This window comes from Staurois parvus, unplaced genomic scaffold, assembly GCF_062004578.1.
Source record: "Staurois parvus isolate SC_StPar_1 unplaced genomic scaffold, SC_StPar_1.0 ptg000669l, whole genome shotgun sequence".
In the NCBI taxonomy this organism is placed as follows: domain Eukaryota; kingdom Metazoa; phylum Chordata; class Amphibia; order Anura; family Ranidae; genus Staurois; species Staurois parvus.
The window spans coordinates 736,557-761,997 of NW_028318465.1; the positions used below are offsets into that span (position 1 = coordinate 736,557).

The 25,441-nt window shown below is 43.8% G+C and overlaps 1 protein-coding gene across 2 annotated transcripts in view; it reads left to right on the forward strand.

Annotated features, from left to right (window-relative positions):
* Window positions 1-25,441, forward strand: part of LARP4 (La ribonucleoprotein 4) — a 120,937-nt gene that overhangs the window by 49,494 nt on the left and 46,002 nt on the right. The window contains exons 3-7 of one of the 2 annotated variants that reach the window (XM_089652036.1): window positions 15,503-15,664; window positions 21,320-21,407; window positions 23,670-23,806; window positions 24,111-24,214; window positions 24,859-24,969. In XM_089652036.1, coding sequence (XP_089508162.1) covers window positions 15,503-15,664; window positions 21,320-21,407; window positions 23,670-23,806; window positions 24,111-24,214; window positions 24,859-24,969 — 602 coding nt within the window. The remainder of the gene's footprint in view (window positions 1-15,502; window positions 15,665-21,319; window positions 21,408-23,669; window positions 23,807-24,110; window positions 24,215-24,858; window positions 24,970-25,441) is intronic. The other variant, XM_089652037.1, reaches the window with a different exon arrangement.

The following is a 25,441-nucleotide window of genomic DNA, read 5'->3' on the forward strand; positions in this document are numbered from 1 at the left end:
GTTAAGAGTGGAGGTAGAAGAAAGGAGCATTTACCTGTGAAAGTAGAGAAGGCATAATTAGATTGCTGCGTTTAACTGCTTCTTCTATGCACTCGTTCGAAGCCGCACTCAATCAGAAGCAGCACCCCATCAGAGACTGTGCCCCCCATCAGAGATCTCCCCCATGAGCTGATCTAAATTTATAGGGAGATGCTCAAATGAGCATTCAACTCCACCCCAATTAGAAGCTGATAAAGATCACATGAGGAGTGGGGGATGATTCTCTCAGGAAACAGACACCAGTCGTAAAACGGGTGTAGCTAAAGGTGAGAGCTGGTCCACATATACAAAAATATAAATACACCATTTGTTCTGAATATAGCAGGAGTCAGTGCGTTTTGGAGTTAAGAGTGGAGGTAGAAGAAAGGAGCATTTACCTGTGAAAGTAGAGAAGGCATAATTAGATTGCTGCGTTTAACTGCTTCTTCTATGCACTCGTTCGAAGCCGCACTCAATCAGAAGCAGCACCCCATCAGAGACTGTGCCCCCCATCAGAGATCTCCCCCATGAGCTGATCTAAATTTATAGGGAGATGCTCAAATGAGCATTCAACTCCACCCCAATTAGAAGCTGATAAAGATCACATGAGGAGTGGGGGATGATTCTCTCAGGAAACAGACACCAGTCGTAAAACGGGTGTAGCTAAAGGTGAGAGCTGGTCCACATATACAAAAATATAAATACACCATTTGTTCTGAATATAGCAGGAGTCAGTGCGTTTTGGAGTTAAGAGTGGAGGTAGAAGAAAGGAGCATTTACCTGTGAAAGTAGAGAAGGCATAATTAGATTGCTGCGTTTAACTGCTTCTTCTATGCACTCGTTCGAAGCCGCACTCAATCAGAAGCAGCACCCCATCAGAGACTGTGCCCCCCATCAGAGATCTCCCCCATGAGCTGATCTAAATTTATAGGGAGATGCTCAAATGAGCATTCAACTCCACCCCAATTAGAAGCTGATAAAGATCACATGAGGAGTGGGGGATGATTCTCTCAGGAAACAGACACCAGTCGTAAAACGGGTGTAGCTAAAGGTGAGAGCTGGTCCACATATACAAAAATATAAATACACCATTTGTTCTGAATATAGCAGGAGTCAGTGCGTTTTGGAGTTAAGAGTGGAGGTAGAAGAAAGGAGCATTTACCTGTGAAAGTAGAGAAGGCATAATTAGATTGCTGCGTTTAACTGCTTCTTCTATGCACTCGTTCGAAGCCGCACTCAATCAGAAGCAGCACCCCATCAGAGACTGTGCCCCCCATCAGAGATCTCCCCCATGAGCTGATCTAAATTTATAGGGAGATGCTCAAATGAGCATTCAACTCCACCCCAATTAGAAGCTGATAAAGATCACATGAGGAGTGGGGGATGATTCTCTCAGGAAACAGACACCAGTCGTAAAACGGGTGTAGCTAAAGGTGAGAGCTGGTCCACATATACAAAAATATAAATACACCATTTGTTCTGAATATAGCAGGAGTCAGTGCGTTTTGGAGTTAAGAGTGGAGGTAGAAGAAAGGAGCATTTACCTGTGAAAGTAGAGAAGGCATAATTAGATTGCTGCGTTTAACTGCTTCTTCTATGCACTCGTTCGAAGCCGCACTCAATCAGAAGCAGCACCCCATCAGAGACTGTGCCCCCCATCAGAGATCTCCCCCATGAGCTGATCTAAATTTATAGGGAGATGCTCAAATGAGCATTCAACTCCACCCCAATTAGAAGCTGATAAAGATCACATGAGGAGTGGGGGATGATTCTCTCAGGAAACAGACACCAGTCGTAAAACGGGTGTAGCTAAAGGTGAGAGCTGGTCCACATATACAAAAATATAAATACACCATTTGTTCTGAATATAGCAGGAGTCAGTGCGTTTTGGAGTTAAGAGTGGAGGTAGAAGAAAGGAGCATTTACCTGTGAAAGTAGAGAAGGCATAATTAGATTGCTGCGTTTAACTGCTTCTTCTATGCACTCGTTCGAAGCCGCACTCAATCAGAAGCAGCACCCCATCAGAGACTGTGCCCCCCATCAGAGATCTCCCCCATGAGCTGATCTAAATTTATAGGGAGATGCTCAAATGAGCATTCAACTCCACCCCAATTAGAAGCTGATAAAGATCACATGAGGAGTGGGGGATGATTCTCTCAGGAAACAGACACCAGTCGTAAAACGGGTGTAGCTAAAGGTGAGAGCTGGTCCACATATACAAAAATATAAATACACCATTTGTTCTGAATATAGCAGGAGTCAGTGCGTTTTGGAGTTAAGAGTGGAGGTAGAAGAAAGGAGCATTTACCTGTGAAAGTAGAGAAGGCATAATTAGATTGCTGCGTTTAACTGCTTCTTCTATGCACTCGTTCGAAGCCGCACTCAATCAGAAGCAGCACCCCATCAGAGACTGTGCCCCCCATCAGAGATCTCCCCCATGAGCTGATCTAAATTTATAGGGAGATGCTCAAATGAGCATTCAACTCCACCCCAATTAGAAGCTGATAAAGATCACATGAGGAGTGGGGGATGATTCTCTCAGGAAACAGACACCAGTCGTAAAACGGGTGTAGCTAAAGGTGAGAGCTGGTCCACATATACAAAAATATAAATACACCATTTGTTCTGAATATAGCAGGAGTCAGTGCGTTTTGGAGTTAAGAGTGGAGGTAGAAGAAAGGAGCATTTACCTGTGAAAGTAGAGAAGGCATAATTAGATTGCTGCGTTTAACTGCTTCTTCTATGCACTCGTTCGAAGCCGCACTCAATCAGAAGCAGCACCCCATCAGAGACTGTGCCCCCCATCAGAGATCTCCCCCATGAGCTGATCTAAATTTATAGGGAGATGCTCAAATGAGCATTCAACTCCACCCCAATTAGAAGCTGATAAAGATCACATGAGGAGTGGGGGATGATTCTCTCAGGAAACAGACACCAGTCGTAAAACGGGTGTAGCTAAAGGCGAGAGCTGGTCCACATATACAAAAATATAAATACACCATTTGTTCTGAATATAGCAGGAGTCAGTGCGTTTTGGAGTTAAGAGTGGAGGTAGAAGAAAGGAGCATTTACCTGTGAAAGTAGAGAAGGCATAATTAGATTGCTGCGTTTAACTGCTTCTTCTATGCACTCGTTCGAAGCCGCACTCAATCAGAAGCAGCACCCCATCAGAGACTGTGCCCCCCATCAGAGATCTCCCCCATGAGCTGATCTAAATTTATAGGGAGATGCTCAAATGAGCATTCAACTCCACCCCAATTAGAAGCTGATAAAGATCACATGAGGAGTGGGGGATGATTCTCTCAGGAAACAGACACCAGTCGTAAAACGGGTGTAGCTAAAGGTGAGAGCTGGTCCACATATACAAAAATATAAATACACCATTTGTTCTGAATATAGCAGGAGTCAGTGCGTTTTGGAGTTAAGAGTGGAGGTAGAAGAAAGGAGCATTTACCTGTGAAAGTAGAGAAGGCATAATTAGATTGCTGCGTTTAACTGCTTCTTCTATGCACTCGTTCGAAGCCGCACTCAATCAGAAGCAGCACCCCATCAGAGACTGTGCCCCCCATCAGAGATCTCCCCCATGAGCTGATCTAAATTTATAGGGAGATGCTCAAATGAGCATTCAACTCCACCCCAATTAGAAGCTGATAAAGATCACATGAGGAGTGGGGGATGATTCTCTCAGGAAACAGACACCAGTCGTAAAACGGGTGTAGCTAAAGGTGAGAGCTGGTCCACATATACAAAAATATAAATACACCATTTGTTCTGAATATAGCAGGAGTCAGTGCGTTTTGGAGTTAAGAGTGGAGGTAGAAGAAAGGAGCATTTACCTGTGAAAGTAGAGAAGGCATAATTAGATTGCTGCGTTTAACTGCTTCTTCTATGCACTCGTTCGAAGCCGCACTCAATCAGAAGCAGCACCCCATCAGAGACTGTGCCCCCCATCAGAGATCTCCCCCATGAGCTGATCTAAATTTATAGGGAGATGCTCAAATGAGCATTCAACTCCACCCCAATTAGAAGCTGATAAAGATCACATGAGGAGTGGGGGATGATTCTCTCAGGAAACAGACACCAGTCGTAAAACGGGTGTAGCTAAAGGTGAGAGCTGGTCCACATATACAAAAATATAAATACACCATTTGTTCTGAATATAGCAGGAGTCAGTGCGTTTTGGAGTTAAGAGTGGAGGTAGAAGAAAGGAGCATTTACCTGTGAAAGTAGAGAAGGCATAATTAGATTGCTGCGTTTAACTGCTTCTTCTATGCACTCGTTCGAAGCCGCACTCAATCAGAAGCAGCACCCCATCAGAGACTGTGCCCCCCATCAGAGATCTCCCCCATGAGCTGATCTAAATTTATAGGGAGATGCTCAAATGAGCATTCAACTCCACCCCAATTAGAAGCTGATAAAGATCACATGAGGAGTGGGGGATGATTCTCTCAGGAAACAGACACCAGTCGTAAAACGGGTGTAGCTAAAGGTGAGAGCTGGTCCACATATACAAAAATATAAATACACCATTTGTTCTGAATATAGCAGGAGTCAGTGCGTTTTGGAGTTAAGAGTGGAGGTAGAAGAAAGGAGCATTTACCTGTGAAAGTAGAGAAGGCATAATTAGATTGCTGCGTTTAACTGCTTCTTCTATGCACTCGTTCGAAGCCGCACTCAATCAGAAGCAGCACCCCATCAGAGACTGTGCCCCCCATCAGAGATCTCCCCCATGAGCTGATCTAAATTTATAGGGAGATGCTCAAATGAGCATTCAACTCCACCCCAATTAGAAGCTGATAAAGATCACATGAGGAGTGGGGGATGATTCTCTCAGGAAACAGACACCAGTCGTAAAACGGGTGTAGCTAAAGGTGAGAGCTGGTCCACATATACAAAAATATAAATACACCATTTGTTCTGAATATAGCAGGAGTCAGTGCGTTTTGGAGTTAAGAGTGGAGGTAGAAGAAAGGAGCATTTACCTGTGAAAGTAGAGAAGGCATAATTAGATTGCTGCGTTTAACTGCTTCTTCTATGCACTCGTTCGAAGCCGCACTCAATCAGAAGCAGCACCCCATCAGAGACTGTGCCCCCCATCAGAGATCTCCCCCATGAGCTGATCTAAATTTATAGGGAGATGCTCAAATGAGCATTCAACTCCACCCCAATTAGAAGCTGATAAAGATCACATGAGGAGTGGGGGATGATTCTCTCAGGAAACAGACACCAGTCGTAAAACGGGTGTAGCTAAAGGTGAGAGCTGGTCCACATATACAAAAATATAAATACACCATTTGTTCTGAATATAGCAGGAGTCAGTGCGTTTTGGAGTTAAGAGTGGAGGTAGAAGAAAGGAGCATTTACCTGTGAAAGTAGAGAAGGCATAATTAGATTGCTGCGTTTAACTGCTTCTTCTATGCACTCGTTCGAAGCCGCACTCAATCAGAAGCAGCACCCCATCAGAGACTGTGCCCCCCATCAGAGATCTCCCCCATGAGCTGATCTAAATTTATAGGGAGATGCTCAAATGAGCATTCAACTCCACCCCAATTAGAAGCTGATAAAGATCACATGAGGAGTGGGGGATGATTCTCTCAGGAAACAGACACCAGTCGTAAAACGGGTGTAGCTAAAGGTGAGAGCTGGTCCACATATACAAAAATATAAATACACCATTTGTTCTGAATATAGCAGGAGTCAGTGCGTTTTGGAGTTAAGAGTGGAGGTAGAAGAAAGGAGCATTTACCTGTGAAAGTAGAGAAGGCATAATTAGATTGCTGCGTTTAACTGCTTCTTCTATGCACTCGTTCGAAGCCGCACTCAATCAGAAGCAGCACCCCATACATTTCAAGGTCTTTGAACATTCTGGTTCGAGAATGGTTTGAGGTGTTGTCTTGACCTCCAAATTCTCCAGATCTCGATCCATCGGAGCATCTGTGGGATGTGCTGAAAAAAACAAGTCCAATCCATGTAGGCCCCACCTCATAACTCGCAGGAATTTAATGATCTACTGCTGACACCTTGGTGCCAAATACCACAGCATACCTTCAGTTTTTCTGTGGCGTCCATGTCTTAACTCGGGGCTGTTTTGGCAGCGAAAGGGGGATCTACCCAGTATTAGGTGGGTGGTCATAAAATTATGGGTGATCGGTGTATATGGAAGATGACATTTGAGGATTTTTCCAGCTGCTACATTGCAGACTTGAAGATGGGACTCTTGCATACATTTACTGGGTAGATTTGCCAAGTAGTGGAGCATACATGATGGAGAAAACAGGCTCTTGCACTTGAAAGAAACCTATGAAAAAGGGCAGTTACTATTTGTCAGGTTCCCTTAAATGCATCTAAAGCCTGTCAGCAGGATTTATAGTAAAGCAGGAGATTTGGGCTATCTTTTCTTAAATGTTTGTTCTTTTCCCAATGCTTCAGTCAATTCCATTTCCCAAGACCGTGACCTTCTACATCCTTTATCCACTTAGATAACATACTAATACATTGTCACTGGAAAGCTTCTGAATTTTCTTTGCTTTCAGGCAGACCTGTAGGCCAGTAGACATTGTAAAAGAAAACATGTGGGAGGTATAGCTGTAGACAAGGTGTCTCCATTTTAGCTATTGGTTCATTTAGCAGGCCTTTGTGTTGTCACTGTGCCACTTAGCAGTACAGCAATATGACAGTCTACAGAAAAGCGCCAAGAGGTAATGCAAAGATATTTGTATGCAGTTTGGCTGACCATGTCATTTGTAGCTGTTGACCCTGCAATTCAAATGTCTGTAGCATAGTGAAATCTAACCATCTTAATTGTAGAGGACATGCACCATTTTTTCTTAAGCTGTGGTTGTAGGCTTGTTCCTTCAGGTGATTGCACACTGGCAAACTTTTTAAGGACATATATCTTCACTCTACCTTACCTTCTGAGTTGCCTCCCCTATAACCCTGCTCAACTCGGTGAATCCTCATTTTTTTTGCTAATGTCTGAAGATGGACGACTTCTTCTCGAAGAAACCAGGTTCACTAGTTGATTTATTTTTTTTTTCTTTGGATTCTTCAATCCGCCCTTACTGCCTTTTGCTGTCTACACAGAAGCAGTGTATCTGGATCGGGGCAACTATGGTAAAACTTTTGTAGTCCCACCTGGACCCTACTCTGTGGTGCAGGCCTGTAATTTTGCATTTGGTGTAACATATTAACGTTGGCTACCAGGTGCTATAGCAGTCCAGGGCTGTGGTACATTGCTATGGAGCCCAGTCCCTTAAGATCCTTTAGGGCTATGCCCACTGAGGACAATGCCTGGTCTTATAGTTGCACTCCTGAACGCCCGTTCGGTTTGCAACAAGCTCACTGCCATCCATGACCTCTGTCTCCCACTCCCTCAACCTCCTAGCGGTCACCGAAACCTGGATCCAAGCCACTGACTCCACCTCCCCTGCAGCACTCACCTATAGAGGTCTCGTCTGGACCCACTCACCCAGACCGAGTGGTCGCAGAGGCGGTGGGGTCGGCATGCTCCTGTCACCGCTGAGCACCTTCCTGGTCCTCCCTAACCCCCCCTCCCTATCCTTCTCCTCTTTCGAGGCCCACTGCATCCGTTTCTTCTCTCCCACCCGTGCGGTGATCAATCGGCCTCCTGGATCAGTGTCCCTCTTCCTGGACGACTTTGCCACCTGGCTTCCCTTCTTCCTCTCCTCTGAGCTACCGACCATCATCCTCAGGGATTTCAATATCCCCATCAACGTCAACAACCTGGCTACTTCCCAACTCCTCCTCCTAACCTCTTTCACGCTCACACAGTGCACACAGTCCTCCACCCACACCGATGGGAACACCCTGGACCTCGTTTTCTCCCACCTCTGCACCCTCCACAACTTCACTAACACACCCTTCCCCCTCTCTGACCACCACCTCCTCATGTTTTCCATCTCTCCCTCCTCTAACTACCACCCCCCCCCCCCCCCCCAAAAAAGCGTCAAACCACCAGCCGTAACCTGAACCTGGCCCATCTCCACTCGGCAGCTGACTGTCTGTACGACAGTATCCTTCCACTGACATGCCCTGACCTGGCCACTACTGCGTACAACGACTCACTGTCAGCTGCCCTAGACTCCCTGGCACCCCTAACCACGCGTAACATCAGACCCTGACCGCTTCAACCCTGGCAGAACGACCATACAAAATGTCTCAAGCGCTGCAGTCGTGCGCTGGAGCGATTATGGCGCAAAACCAGATCCCCTCGAGCGTTCTCCTTCTACAAATCTGCCTTCCTCACCTACACCACCTCCCTCCACGCCCCCAAGAAAGCATATTTCGTAACCCTCATCAACACCCTCTCCACCTGTCCTCGCCAGCTCTTCTCCACTTTCAAATCCCTGCTCTCTCCCCCCCACCTCCACTCAGTACGTCACTCACCGCCCACGAGATTGCCAATCATTTCCAAAAGAAGATTGACGCAATCCGTAAGGACATTGTCAATTCGCAATCTACCTCTCCACCTAGCCTCCCTCCCTCCATCACCCCGTCAACTCTCCCCTCCTCTGACCTCGCAACCGCACTGCCCCCCACCATACCGAACGCCCCGCACACTATAACCTCCTCAACACTCCGCTCCTTCAGCCCTGCTACCACTGAGGAGGTCACTAAGGTCTTCACTGAAGCCCGCCTCACCACTTGCCCCCTGGACCCTATCCCCTCACAACTCCTCCAGTCACCCCCCTCCTCCATCATTCACTCCCTCACCCACATCTTCAATCTCTCCCTCTCTACTGGCGCATTCCCCTCCCCCCTAAAGCACGCACACATCACCCCCATACTCAAAAAACTCTCCCTTGACCCCACTGACTTAAACAACCTTAGACCCATCTCCCTGCTGCCATTCACTTCCAAGCTCCTTGAGCGTTTAGCCTACAAGCGCCCACCTCACTCATAACCTCCTTGATCCGCTACAGTCTGGCTTCCGTCCCCTACACTCCACCGAAACCGCCCTACTTAAAATCACTAACGACCTGCTAGCAGCCAAAGCTAATGGCCACTACTCGGTCCTCCTGCTCCTCGACCTGTCCGCGGCCTTCGACACCGTCGACCACCCCCTCCTCCTTACTAAACTGCACTCCTTTGGCATCAGGGACGCTGCTCTCTCCTGGCTCTCCTCCTACGTATCCAACGCTCCTTCAGCGTTACCTATAACGCTGCCACCTCCCCCTCTCCCCCTTTCTGTTGGAGTCCCCCAAGGCTCTGTCCTTGGACCCCTCCTCTTCATCTACACCTTCCCCTTGGCAAACTGGTACACTCACACGGCTTCAACTATCACCTCTATGCTGACGACACACAAATTTACCTCTCCACCCCTCACCTCACCCCCTCTCTCTCCGCCCGCATCGCCCACCTCCTGAACAACATATCAGACTGGATGTTGCTCCATTTCCTCAAGTTAAACCTGTACAAAACCAAGCTCCTAGTTTCCCCCCCAGCCCGCGCCCCCCCCCCCCCATCCTCTCCATCACGACTAGCAACGCCACCATCAATCCCACCCCACACGCCAAAGTCCTGGGTGTTACCCTGGACTCAAACCTTTCCTTCCAACCTCATGTCCAATCACTATCAGTCATGCAGGCTCCACCTCCGCAACATCTCCAAGATACGTACGTTCCTCACCCCAGACACTACTAAACTCGTACACTCCCTCGTTATCTCACGCCTGGACTACTGCAACTCCCTTCTCACTGGCCTACCCAAACAAATGCTATCCCCACTCCAGTCTATCCTGAACTCAGCGGCTAGACTCATCCACCTCACCAACCACTCCACATCTGCCACCCCCCTCTGCCAATCCCTTCACTGGCTCCCGATTGCCCAATGCATTAAATTCAAATGACTAACTCTGACATACAAAGCCATTCACAATGCTACCCCCAACTACCTAACTGACTTGATACCCAAATACCACCCTACCCGTGCCCTTCGCTCCTCACAGGACCTCCTACTCTCCAGCTCCCTGGTCTCCTCCTCCCACGCCCGACTGCAGGACTTCCCCCATCCTCTGGAACTCCCTACCCCAATTCACCAGACTGTCACCTACCCTCCTCACCGTCAGGCGCACCCTGAAAACCCATCTCTTCAGGTAAGCCTACCCCACCCTCACCTAACAACCGATCTCCTCCACTCTTCCTACCACTCCATCCCCCACAGCCATTTCCTCCTGTACCACTATCCCCTCCCTCCTGGATTGTAAGCTCGAAAGAGCAGGGCCCTCGAACTCCTCGTGTATTGTACTGTATTGTCTCATGTTCAGTCCCCCTTGCTAATGTACAGCGCTGAGCAAACCCTTTGGCGCAATATAAACACTGTATAATAATATATATATACATTGCAGTCTCATGGACAACTAAGATGGGGTCACCCAGTATCTGACTGTTGCTGTGTAAAGCAGGGCTATGTTTGGAATGTGTTCACTTTACAGTTTAAACTTTTCGACCATTGTGCTAAAATTAGGCCACTCAACTCCTGGTCATCCATGTGAGACTGCGCTTGAACACATATCCACTGATCAGACACTTTAATGCTCTTCTTCCTTATAACGTACTCTTGTGCTTTCTCCTTAAATTACCAGGAGGATTTGTTGTAGGGCAGTCAACACCTGGGTTATCTCATACTCCTTCCAAACGTTCTTAAGCTGGCCATACGTGGATTGAAATTCAGCTAGTTCAGCAGGGACCGGTTGAATTGTGATACATGTATGGGCAGGGTAGTTGTACAGAAGTTGATCTACTTTTTTTGTAAAACTGCCTGTCAAATTTCTGGTTGCTTAATCAGTACCGCCAGTAGCGTTGATCAGTGTATTCTGATGTGGGAAAAAAGCTCAGCTGGGAGGATTCCCCCATCCATCAAGTGTGGATGGGGTAATCTAGTCCTTTTTTCAGCGGCTTTACTCTGTCTTCTACTCTACAAGTACCCCAGTGGGGAATAGCTTCACTTGTAGCTATAGTGGAAACCATGCATTCTAAATGCAATATTTGCGCTGCACAAATCTTGTACTCAAATGATGCACTAGAGCAGGACCCAGTTCTAACACCGCTCTCCACATCCAATTCTAGCTATATTTCAGGCACACAATTGGCCTACTTGACAAAAGCAGAATTCTCTGCCTTTGTCACAATTGCTCAGACAAATCATGGCTTTAATTCAACCATCTTTGTCCAGGGCTCAAACACCCCCTCTTCTCTCGCTCAGCGATTTAGATGTAAGAGCCCTAGTAAGGGGGTTCCTGTAATTGGCTGCAAGAGGCAAACCCATTGACAGTAATGGGAGGCTGCCAGTTTAGCTAATCATGCTCCCTTGTATGTACCTAGTCACTCATGCAGCAATCTCTTGCAAGTGGTGATCCCTGGACATAGACTGCATCAACTACATTAGCAATCAAGGGAACACCTTGAATCTGGCTTCTTTGAACAGAGTAAACCAGATTCTTTTGGACAAACATGTTTGCAGCGTTTTATCTGAGCTGCCATCCCCTCAATCAAGGGGAGTGGGCCCTTCATCCAGATGTCTGTCAGATACTCCAAAAATGGGTAACTCCGGATGTAGAGATCCTAGCCACCAGTTTCAACATACTGTCTTTTTTTGCCAGAACCAGGGATCCTCTGTTTCCTCAGATGCCTTGATAATCCCTTGGTCTCAGTTGAAACTAATTTACACCTTTCCTTCAATGCAAATCCTACTGCGTCTGCTCAAGTATGTAGAGCAAGAGAGGAAAACTGGCCCAGAAGAACCTGGTACATAGACTATAGTCAGACTTCTAGTAAATGACCCCTGACCTTTTTTCCACAGACCAGATGGTACCATGCTGGACACTCTATCCTGTCCTGCTTCCCAGTCTCTGATTATAATAATATGGCTGGTGAAACTCAGGTGTTAAAAGGATAGAGCAATTTGAGTCTGATTGTTGCCTTGCTGAAAGATATATTATCACACCTTAAAGCGATTCTAAAGGTTTTTTTTTTATAATAAAACTGGCTATACTTACCTGCTGTGTGCAGTGGTTTTCCATAGAGCAGCCCAGATCCTCCTCTGGTCCCCCACAGGCTCTCCTGGCCCCTCCCACATGTTAGGTGCCCCCACAGCAAGCTGCTTGCTATGGGGGCACCCGCTGCTCTGTGTGTTCATTCTCACATGGAGCTGTGGCTTTGCCCCGCCCCCTCTCCTCATTGGCTGACTGGCTATGATTGGCTGTCTCTGCCAATGAGCAGGCAGAGAACCCAGGACAGCTGAGGCCGTCCACATTGCTGGATTGCGAGGAGGCTCAGGTAAGTATTGAGGGGGCTGGGAGCACTGCTGCACACAAGGTTTTTTTTACCTTCACGCATAGAATGCATTTTTTAAAAATCTTGAGTCTTTACAACCACTTTGATGAAAAAGGCAATCAGACAGATGGTTTTCTTTTTTGTCCTGTTCTCTGGACCTCACAAGAACAGTTTCGTAGTCCACCATTGCATGATGGATACAAAATCTGGTTGCAAGTGCTTACATTCTCAGAGGTTCTGTGATTTTACTTGCCCATTCCACCGGATTGGGGCATGTTTATGGGGATTTTGGTATCGAGTCTCTGTAGCCCAGTTCCATATGGCTGCCAGCTGGTCTTCTATTAAAACTTTTAAAAAGTTTTACCAGGTGGATGTCAAATTTTTTGATGCAGCTTTTGGCTGCAAGGTTCACAATAGTTCTGAGGTTGCGTCTATTGATGCTTGCTGAGCCTTTCCACAGATTTCTGCCTTTTGCTCGCTCTTTTTAATGCGTGGGGATATCCCATGGTGTATGAACATTCTGCCTTTGAGTTTGCTTGTCTGTAAATTCCATATCTGTACAGTAGGGTAGAGTTATTGGGGAGGCACCCAAGGGGCTTGTGATCTGTTATTCCAGTGTCCGATTGCCTGAAGGTACATGCCTGTATTCCATGGTATGTGAATATTCTGCCTGTGTCTTGTACTGTATGTATTCCATGATATGGAATTTACAAAAGTCAATTTTTTTAACCGTTTTGAGCAAAAGTAGTTGATGCATATGTTTGCAGTTTTAGCTGCCACAGGATTTATAATTCTAAATGTGAACCTCATGAGCAGTAAACTTGACTGCACAGCCTGGCAAGTCACATGCTTATTTTCTGGTTTGATGGTGCAAGTGTAACTTTAGGCCCTCTTCACACTTGTGAATGGGGCTATTAACAATTACACATGGGAGAATCCGCAAGATTAACTGCGGTCAGGAAGCTCCAATCAATGCAATGGGACACTGACAGCACTGGTAGCTATTTTCCATGATTCATGTGTAATCTGTTTAGTGATTACCTGCCAGTGACTGCCCCTGGACAGAGTCTGCCTCTAAAGCTGATATCCACAGGTAATGCTTGACCGATTCTATGCAAATGGACACAAATAGCTGGGAGTGCTCTCATTGTCTTATTGCCTTTGAATGGGGCTTGCTGCCTGCAGCCAATCGCAGGAAACCCTGCTGAACCTTTTGTGGGTAATCCTGAACCACCCTAATCACAGGATGCCACCTCTTTCTTTCACCTTTTGTCTTCAGTCTGTATATCAATTGGCATAATTTCCTCTGTCCAATGAGAAGGGAACTAACTCTGAAAGCGGTAAAGCTAATGAACACTTTTTTTTTTTTTTAATACCAGGAAGTATCAAAACCCTCATTGTTTAAACCGGTAAACAGATATATTCTGTGTACTTTCCACTTTAAGGCTGCCTGGACATAGATGCACAACTTCACATTTGGGAGAGTGTCATATGCACATGTGTATGCCAATGTGTGAAAACCTTGGTGTATATTCAAACACAAGCACATACAGCCTTTCACTGCTGCGGCCACTACCTGTGGCGAAAAAAGACTGATGGGCAAGAGCCTCTAAATGTCCATGTGCTTGAGGCTAAATACCCCAATGCTTTTGTACATCGGCATAAACACTTGGCGGGACGTTTTCTGAGTTCGGAACGTCTATTTGGGGGAATACATTATACATTTGTGAACATGTTTAAGCCAATGCACATAAGCATCATTGTGAATCGGAGTACATCTGCATGCAACTACTCTCCAGTTGTGGAACAAGGCTGGGATCATACACGGGGTGTATTTTTAAGAACCGCTTAACCACTTGGCCTGGTCAGGAAAGGGGAGGTAAATCCTCTGGAGGGCATTTTTTGCGATGCGGCACTGTTACTTTTCACTGACAATTGCACGGTTATGCAACGCTGCATCCAAATAAAATTTACCTTCTTTTTTTCCCCCCACAAATAAAGCTTTCTTTCAGTGGTATGTGATCGCCTATGCGGTTTTTATATTTTTTTGTGCTATAAGCAAAAAACCGACAATTTTGAAAAACCCTATTTTTGACTTTTTGCTATTAAACATGTCCAGTAAAAAATAAATTTGAAATCAAATTGAGGCCAAAATTTATTCTGCTAAAAGCCTTTGCTAAAACAAAATTCCCAATTTGTGTCAATTGGTTTACATGAAAGTTATAGCGTTTCCAAATGGCGGTGTATATACTGTAATTTTTTTATTTGTATTAGTAATGGCGACGATCAGCGACTTATAGCAGGACTGTGGTGGGCATTCTGATACTGGGGGGAACTGACTTGGTGTCACTGACATCCCCAGTGACACCATTAGTGCTCAGTGTTAAAAACAAAAAAAAACAAAAAAAAAAAGCAGACACTGTACTAATGGCACTGGGTGGAAAGAATTAACGTGGAGCGATCAAAGGGTTAACTGTGCTGTTTTACTATGTGGGCTGTGTGGGTTTGTACACTGTAAGCACACTTCCTTGTATGGCTGTGCTATGCAGAGCCATACAAAGCAGAGTGCAGGAGCTGACGGGAGAGATCTGTATTTACATACAGGTCTCTCCCCTGTCGGAAATCCTCGGAGGCTGCTGGCAGGGAATCACCGGCTGGGACCTGGTGATTGACAGCCGAGAGGCGGCGAATGGCGGCGCATGCGACACCCTACCCGGAACTGCAGAATTATATGTATGGTGTATGTATATATGTGTGTGTGTGTGTGTGTGTGTGTGTGTGTGTGTGTGTGTGTGTGATTTTGCACACCAGTGCTGCCCTGTAGCAGTTTCTGCTATAGGGTGGTGCGAAAGCGGTTAATGTCCGTGTGCATGATGTAATATACACGCGCATGTTTAAATGATTTATTCCCTGAATACTTCTGCATTTGGAGAATGCATCATTAGTGCACATATTTTTAAGACCATGCACAAAAGGATCATTGTATTTTTAAGTGCTTGTGTGTACATCCATTCACTTCTATGGCTGGCCGTACACACCAGCTGCTGCTCCCAGGGCATGGATATGAGCCAGAATTTTATGTTAAGCCTGTAAATGTGGGTGCATGAAATCCAAAGGTTGCAGTATGAATATAAGAAAGGGATATTAGAGTATAAGAAATACTAAAAGGTTCTTTACTCGTTTTCATGTAGGCAATTTAGAAAGTCGGAACGAGGCTTGTAAACCATTTGAAGTAATGTATCCCACCTCTTGTGAAGTGAACAGGAATGGTCTTCATGTAGAGGAAACGGCTGCAAATGGAATGGACTTATTAGTACAGGACGAACTTGGATATCAAATGTTTGATGTATCAGGTGAGTCTGCAGATTTTTTTTCTAGGCTGATGTAGTGCCTTAGAATTTTAACATAATTCCCCAAAAAGGAGCATCTACCCACTCTAAGATAAATAGCCCAATGTCAAATCTAAACTCAAAGTGCCACTCAAGTTATAACTATTTTGCCACTTTGTGTAACTACGTTACAAATGTGGGTCTTCATTTTAGTTAGAATTGAATTTGCTACTGTTGCTTAGATGTTTGACTAAAATGCCTTCTACCAAAACTGGTATTTCCATTTTTGAGGCACCAGTGATTTGAATCAATCACTGGCTTGTTATATCCATAGTGATTTCACTGGAAAAGTATCGCCACCAGAATGGGCAGTTCACCCAACATTAGTCAGTCAAATAATATCCTGCAGCCCATGTGGATTTTCTGTTCTGTAGATGGAACAGACTAGGGAACACATTCTTTGTACTAGAGGCACAGTCCGAAATCACTATATGAAATCTTGCTATTACTATCTTCAAGAAACACATGAAATAGGTGGGCAATGCTGCTCACTAGTCCTTTATTTTAAAAATCATAACTTCAGTTTTTAGAGAAATTAGCCCTTAGTATGAAAGCTATTTCCATTTCTCAAAATGATTATGAAACCTTTGACACACAGGACATCTCATAATATTTATATCCCCCCCCCCCCCCCCCCCCCCCCATAGGAACATTCTCAACTGATGACCACATTTAAGAATGTGTTGAGATTGATCATTTTTGTTTGCTAATGCATAACACGAAAAGAGCATTTTTTTTTCCTTTGCTAATGCCGTCTTAGAACTCTCCTTTACATCTCAGTGAGTACAGCCACTTAAATCTAGGTGTGCCTGTTTCGGGCAACAACAGTGCAGTGCTGAAGCCATGGCTTCTATGGTGTTGGTTTGGGGACCACAGACAATGTCCTGTTAGTATTTCTTTTCCTTTTTGGGAATTTTTTTTTTTCAGCCCATACAATATAGTTGCATAGTTGGTAAGGTTGAGTAGACATCAGTTCAGCCTGTTTTTCACTACCATTTTCCATGTCCCTGTAGATAGCCTTCTCTAAAACGCATCTAGAAGTTTTTTGAATTTATCTACATTCACCCGCTAACACCACCGTGGCGTTCCACATCCTTACTGCTCAAACAGTGAAGAAACTCTTATGTAGATTAATTGAGTCACCTCCCTTTTAACCTCATTGCTTGGCCGTGTGTCTTTAGAGACCTTAGATTAACCACTTTCCCTCTGGAAGGCCCCCCCCCCCCCCCATGCCAGGCCACTTTTTGCTATTCGACACTGCGTTATTTCAGTTGGTAATTGCGTGGTCATGCAGTGCTGTACCCAACCGAACTTTGTCCGTTTTCCCCACACAAATAGAGCTTTCTTTTGGTGGTATTTGATCACCAATGGGGTTTTTTTTGGTGATATAAATGACCAAACATTTTGAGAAACAATTTTTTTTTTACTTCTTAAAAATGTATTGTAAACTCAGTTTGTCATAAATTTAGGCCGAAAATGTATTCTGCTACATGGCTTTGGTTGAAAATAAATAGTCCCAATACATGTGTATCAATTTGTGTGAAAGTTATAGCGTCTACAATCTATGGTGTGTATGTATGTTGCGCCCTTTGAGTGGTCCAACGACGTACTGGGACTTGTGAAGTGTCCCAGAATGCTGTGGGGGGGGGGGAGGAGAGTGTTGGGTTTGAGCATTTCACTCAGATTGCCTAGGCATTACTGGTTGGTTGTAGTTTCATCTGCTGGGTACCATTCCAGTCATGTCCTTTACAAATTAGGAACTTGTCTGTTACATGGCTAAGTTCCTTGAGACCTATTCCTGGTGATTTACCCACATTAAAGAGCAGCCTAACCTCATTTGGCTGTACTTCTATGGATCACAGTTCAGTCTGCACTCCTCTGACTAGGTTTCAACACATCAGAGAATCCCAGTCCAAGCTGGAGGAAGATTGCAGCCATATGGTGGGGATCCACCTGGCACAATTTCTCATAAAGCTGCTGAGAGCCTGAGCCAGTTTCTGCCCCAACCCCTCCGCTGGTGCAATTTTAAGATCTAAATATTGCAAAACATAAATATTTAAAATTTATGCAATATTTACCTTGATGAATTGACTCATACGTCCTTAAAGCATTACATTTTTTTTATTGCAGCAAGAATTTGATCCCATTTTAGTAGCTTGTAGTATGGAGCAAGTTTAGTAAAGTTGGTTCTTTTGAAGTTTTATTCTTGTCCTATATTCAAGTGTTCTTTTTTTGTAATTTTCTGGCAAACATACAATGAGGAACAGAAGTATTTGAACACCCTGCAATTTTGCAAGTTCTCCCACTTAGAAATCATGGAGGGGTCTGAAATTCACATTGTAGGTGCATTCCCACTCAGACAGAATTAAAAAAAAAAAAAAATTCAGGAAATCACATTGTAGGATTTTTAAAGAATGTATTTGTCTTGCACTGCTGAACATAAGTATTTGAACACCTGAGAAAATCAGTGTTAATATTTGGTACAGAAGCCTTTGTTTGCAATTAGAGGTCAAACATTTCCTGTAGTTCTTGACCAGGTTTGCACACACTGCAACAGGGATTTTGGCCCACTCCTCCACACAGATCTCCTCTAGATCTGTCAGGTTTCAGGGCTGTCGCTGAGCAACACAGAGTTTCAGCTCCCTCCTAAGATGTTCTATTGGATTTAGGTCTGGAGACTGGCTAGGCCACTCCAGAACCTTGATATGCTTCTTACGGAGCCACTCCTTGGTTATCCTGGCTGTGTGCTTCGGGTTGTTGTCATGTTGGAAGACCCAACCACGACCCAACTTCAATGCTCTGACTGAGGGAAGGAGGTTGTTCAAAATCTCACAATAAACGGCCCCATTCATCCTCTCAATACAGTGCAGTCGTCCTGTCCCCTTTGCAGAAAAGCATCCCCAAAGCATGATGTTACCATCCCCATGCTTCACAGTAGGGATGGTGTTCTTGGGATGCAACTCATCCTTCTTTTTCCTCCAAACACGACAAGTGAAGTTGAGACCAAAACGTTCTACTTTGGTCTCATCTGACCACATGATTTTCTCCCATGCCTCCTCTGGATCATCCAGATGGTCATTGGCAAACTTCAGATGGGCCTGGACATGTGATGACTTGAGCAGGGGAACCTTCCGTGCAATGCATGATTTGAAACCATGACGGCGTAGTGTTCTACCGACAGACATTTGAAACTGTGGTCCCAGCTCTCTTTATGTCGTTGACCAGCTCCTCCCTTGTAGTTCTGGGCTAATTCCTCACCTTTCTTATCAGTGATACCCCACGAGGTGAGATCTTGCATGGAGCCCCAGTCCGAGGGAGACTGACAGTCGTCTTTAGCCTCTTCCATTTTCTAACAATTGCTCCAACAGTTGATCTATTTTCATCAAGCTGCTTGGCAATTGCCCCGTAGCCCTTTCCAGCCTTGTGGAGGTCCACAATTTTGTCTCTGGTGTCTTTTGACAGCTCTTTGGTCTTGCCCATGGTAGTAGTTGGCGTCTGACTGACTGTGGGGTGGACAGGTGTCTTTAAAGAGCTCATACAGGTGCTACTAAGGTAGATTAATGAGTGGAGTAGAGGTGGACTTTTTAAAGGCACAGTAACAGGTCTTTGAGAGCCAGAATTCTTGCTGTTTTTTAGGTGTTCAAATACTTATGTTCAGCAGTGCAAGACAAATACATTCTTTAAAAATCATACAATGTGATTTCCTGAATTTTTTTTAAATTCTGTCTGAGTGGGAATGCACCTACAATGTGAATTTCAGACCCCTCCATGATTTCTAAGTGGGGGAACTTGCAAAATCACAGGGTGTTCAAATACTTCTGTTCTTGACTGTAATTACTCTGAATAGTGCAGTCAGCTCTGTGTAGTTAGTAGGTCCAGCAGAGCGTTAGAGCTTCCACCGTTTGACTCATTAAATTGTCCTACATTACATGGAAATGAAGACTTATTTGAGTTGTCTGCCCAGCCTGTGTTAGCCTAGTTGAAGTCCCCCAGGACTGTAACATTGCCCTGCCTCTGCGCCATCTCGAACTGTGAATTGAGATGGGTCTGCTCCTCATCCTTAACATTAGGAGGCCTATTGCATACATCCACAATTGGTTTACATTTTTGTTTTTTCAATTTTGAAGTTCTAGGCACAGACTCCTGCCCCAAAAGACTCCACGTCATCACTAGTCCCACTAGCATTGTCATCCCTCATTCACTGTCAAATAGCCCTTGAAGCGCTATTGAACCCAAAAACAAACATATTTAGGGATACACCAAAATTTCGGTGGCTGAAACTTTTCGGCCGATATGAAAAAAAAAAATCAGATACAGGTGCTGAAAAACCCCGGTTGCTTGCTGCCGCACGGTAGCTCTCAGCGTTACCTGAGAAACCATCGAATGATCCTGGTGCTGGGCGTAGAGATTAGTGAAGCATAGATGGCTTCCACGCATCTCTATGCCCTTCAAGGACCGGAACGATGTCACTTCTGATTCCGACCATATTATTTTATTTTTTTTCAGCACTAGATCAATGGTGTGTTTTTTGTTTTGTTTTTCAATGCTTTATATTGCAGAGGAGAGATGTGGGGTCTCACTGACCCCATATCGCTCCATTAAGAGGACACTAATTTTTATCACAAGGGATGCATGCATTTCTTTTAAGAATAAAAGTGATTAAACATTTTTTTAAAGGGACCATGCAAAAAAAAATGAAATTTTAAAAAGTTTAAAGTGCTCCCATCCGCCGTGCTCGCACGTAGTGGTGAACGCATACATAGGCCATGCCCACAGTTGTAAATGGTGTTCAAACCACACATGTGGGGTATTGCCACAAACGTCAGAGCAAGCGCAATAATTCTCGTACTAGACCTCCTCTGTAACTTGATACTGTTAACCTGTAGAAATTTTTAAAGCATCAGCCATGGAGATTTTTAAGTACCGCAGTTTCACTCTATTGCACGAGTGTGCGCAATGTTAAAGTGTGACAGGTTGGGTATCTATTTATGCTCCATAACATCCTTTACATATTTAACAAAAAATTGGGGTATGTAGATGTTTTTTTTGTTTTTTTAAATCAAAGTGTGATTTTTAAAACTGCACTTTTTGGCCAGGTGCATTTAGAATTTTCGGTTTCGGCACCAGACTTTTCATTTCTGTGCACCACTAATTATATTGCAGCTTACCAGTTCTTAGATATAATGGGTGCATTTTTTTTTTTAGGCTTTCTTATATTTTTATCTGGTGATCCAGTAAAGCTGTTTTTTCAAAAGCACAAGTTCTGTTGCAGATGTAGTATTACACGGGTGAGAAAAACCATTAACACTCGTAGCAGTGCAAACAATGATCACGTTTGTGTAAAACCTTTTGTCCCAAAAGGTTAAAACAAGTTGCTGCAACTGGCTCTAAAGTATTAGCTGGAGGCCAGCTTCAATTTGGTAGTGTATTTAAATCTGCTGGTACATTTAAGATGTAGACTTTGACTCTTTTCTGCCCTGCTGTAAAAGGTAAACCTGTGGCTGCAAAAAAGATACAGGAGAAGTCACAGGCAGGGGCCTGTTAAGAGTTAATGACATATGTGCAAATATCAATTCTAACATTCATTTTCCTAATTTTTTTTTTTTTTCTTATAAAAAGGTGATGGCACTTCAACAGTTCCACAAGCTGTTTCTGCTGAGGACCTTAAAGAGTGTTTAAAAAAACAACTTGAATTTTGCTTTTCAAGGTAGGCTTAAGTGTTTGGGGTTTTTTTTGTGTGTGGGGTGCAAATTAAATTGCAATTATAATTGTTAAAAAGCTTGTAATTGCATTTTAACAGGCTGCCGAAATTGTTCCGTATTCTGTACCACTCTAAATTTTTATCAAATTACAACCTCTATATGGTTATATTAGTATATGGAGCTCTTTCACGAATATGAAGTAGAATCTGTTCAATATATTACTGGTATATTAATTTTTACTAATATAAAAATGTCTGTGTGGTGCAGATTGTCAGGTTTTAGCTTTCTGCTTACAGATCAGTTAAAATTGAAAAACTGCTGTAAAACTGCTCAACCCATTTAAAGTGTTGCTAAAGTCATATCTCTCTCTCTCTCTCTATATCATGTTATACTCACCTGCTCTGTTCAGTGGTATTGCACAGACCGGCCTCCAATCCTCCTCATTTCCCAGGTCCCCTGCTGGCGATCTCAGCTCCTCCTGTGTCAAACCTCCCAATAGAAAGTTGTCTGCTATGGTTACACATTCTGCGTGTACACTCTTGACCTGTGTCTATGGAGCTGTGCTCTGTAGAAATACATAGCTGGACTTGGCGATCCTCCCACTTCCTCTTGACTACATTTGAAAGCAGCAATAGCCAATGGCTTCTGCTGCTGTTAGAGTCCCTGTGTGAAGAGGAAGAGAGGGGAGAAGAGATGCAGCTGTGCACAGCTCTGATCTCTTCTCCCTTTTCTCCCCTTCACACAGTGAAGGGGGAGCACAAAAAGAACATTTTTTACCTCAATGCAAGCAACGCATTAATGTAAACTTTTTAGGTTTAGTGTCACTTTAATATATACTTGACTACCTTACATGTGAACTGTATTTTAGCTGACTCTGTAATCGAATATTCCTGGCAGACAGCCTAGCCAGGTCATTGACCTTGACTTTTCACCACTGCAGTTAAGCGGTCAGCTTGGTTATTGACCAACATGAGCAGTAAAGGTGTATTGCTCTGCTCTCATTGGATTTCCAGCAATAAACTTGACTGAATTGTACAGTGCAGCAGAGCCTGAATGACTTGTAATTTTGGCCCTGTATCTTTCATACTGCTGAGTTCTGCTGTACAGGGAATTGCATGAAGCTAGTCTGAAACCAGATCCTGGATGCGTTTTTAAAATCTGATTTTGAATTAAGCTTTAATGATGTTTTAACTTATGTGTATATCGCTGCCTGTTTACAATTACACTTTCAGCAATAGCCACAATTGTGGCTATTGCTTGTTTGAAATGCTAATTTCCTTGTTATGACTTCTGTACTTCTAACGCTTCATGCACACATGTCCTTTTAAAAACGCTCTTCTTGATGCCTGATGCTTGTCAGTGTCTCGTGCTTTTACAAGCATTTACAGGTTATTCTTGCTATTGAAATGAATTAACGCTCACGCGCTACAGGTTAACAGGCACTTGCGTGCATCAAGTGCTTTTTCTTCCAAAATGGTGCTCTGGTGCTCCTGGACGCACTGGCCCTGTGTTTTTCTCTTTTGGTAAACGCTGCTGCTACTAAAAGCTTGTGTGTGCATGGACAGATAGGATATCATGGAGGGCTGTTTGGAAGTAGGGGGAAAAAAAAAACCTGGCTTCCCTAAAAGTGGCTGCAAAAATGCCCTATGTGCATGAAGCCTAGGTCACTGATCCAGAATAATAACATACAGCAAGTAGTCAGCCCCTGCTAATATGCATTCAGGGTTTGAAGTACACCTGTATGGAGATGTGGTTGATGTTTTTTTTTCTGCAAGTTTTAGCTCTGGTTCACATTGCTGCAACTTATCATATGACTTGCGACAGTCGCATGACAAGTCAGAACACATTCATTTTAATGGGTGAATGTCTTAATGCGATTCAAGTCAGTGACCAAAAAAGTTTCTGCACTACTTCTCTGACTTGAGCGCTGTAGACGGTAATGTTAATCACAAAAGTGGTAAGCAAGTACACAAGGAAATTGCAAGCAAGTTCCACCACTTTGTGGTGGCAGCAGTGTGAACCAATCCTTAGCAAGCTCTGCTAGTTTCTGTTGTAAAGCCTGGAATCACAAACCTGGAACAAACATCAAATTTAAGCCAAAATGCCCTTGTAAAACAGCCAGGCAGCTAGCATTTGACAATGAGTTGTTGGCAATGCTGGATACCAAATTTCTTTAATTATACAGTGCCTTTTAATTGTCTCTTGAAAAATATTTGTGGTGGTAAAAAAAAATGTTGTTTTCTTTTTTTTTTTTGGGGTGGATGCAGAGAGAACCTATCAAAAGATTTATATCTAATGTCACAAATGGATAGTGACCAGTTTGTACCAATATGGACTATTGCAAACATGGAAGGAATTAAGAAGTTGACCACTGATATGGACCTCATTGTTGACGTTCTTCGCTGTAAGTAAAACATTTGTAATTACTAAAAGTGCATGATGTTCCCAAGCCATGGATTAAATGGTTACTAATTGTGTACAAGACAGGTCTATGCCACATGTCCCAAAATGGGGATTTGTTGCATCAAATAGTATGTGAACGTGTTTTTTGTTTTGTTTTTTTTCGTGTCTTGTTTTTTTGTTAGGCTTATAGTGGACCTTGCTTCAAAAATGCAGCATCTGGTTTTTAACATTTTGTACTTTGTCTATGTATAGAACAGATTGATGATCTATACTGTAATAGGTTCTCCTAAATCTTCTGCTTTCAGCTACTCCTGTGGTGCAAGTTGATGAGAAAGGCGAAAAAGTGAGACCAAATCACAAGCGATGTATTATCATTCTACGTGAAATCCCAGAAACCACTCCTGTAGAGGTATGATGGCTGGCACCTCTTAATACGTGCCTAATATTTATAAGACCTAAACCTTGTAAGCACCAGTCATTTTTCTATTCTACCATTTGAACAGTTGAATCTCTTGATTGCTACAGACTTCTTGGTCTTTGAATGATCAGGGAATTAGTCCATATGGGGAAGTCTGGAATGTTTATACAGTAGCTCTATAAAATAAGTGGTTTAAAACAGGGCAGCACAGTGACTAAATGGTTAGCACTTCTGCCTGACAGTGCTAGAGTCCTTGGTTTGAATCCCAACCACGGCACCACCTGCCTGGAGTTGGCATGTTCTCCCTGTGCCTGCGTGGGTTTCCTCCGGGTACTCCATGCTCCAAAGACATGATGGTAGGTGAATTGGAGCCTCTTTAAATTGTCCCTAGTATGTGTATGTATGAATGTGAGTTAGGGACCTTTTGATTGTACACCTCTTGAAGGTTAGGGACTGACGTGAATGTACAATATATATGTAAAGAGCTGCGTAAATTGACGGCGCTATATAAGTACCTGAAATTAAATAAAAAACTTAACTGACTGTCATTTTCGGGATTGTAGTGTAGTAGTTTCTGCTTGTCTGTCTGACAGATTTGATCTTTTCAAAAATGTCTTCTCTTATCTTGTTTACAGGAGGTGAAAGCATTATTTGATAATGAAAATTGCCCCAAAGTAATAAGCTGTGAGTTTGCTCACAATAACAACTGGTATGTTACATTCCAGTCTGATACTGATGCACAGCAGGTAAGTCTTTTTTGCAGTTAACGTTTAAGAGGTCAAGACAGTGCTAAAAAATTGTTTTTTTTCCCATTGTGTATTTCAGCATGTGTTTGGCCTCTAGGGAATATACGGTTTGCATTTTATTCCTTTTGTTTTATAAGCGATTTTACCATCTGGATAGTCATTATTGTCCTCTAACCGTGTCGGACTCTGTGAGAGGAACATGGGGACTGGCAATTTAAAATTTTTTTTTTCCAAAGCTGCTTTGTTTGAATATCTTTGGCTCTGTATTTGACTCACTGGAACAAGCAAACTGTTTAAAATCAGGGAAGTCTGAGCGCCCAATCAATTTCTGTCCAGTGCCTCCAGAGTATTAAAACCATTAAATGAGCATAGCTGGTCAAAAAGTATTTTCAGGAGGATGGAACCGCAATCACTGTGTTTTTCTCAATACTGGTTTGCATTAAGGGTAATATCACCTTGGCATTTTAGAGTG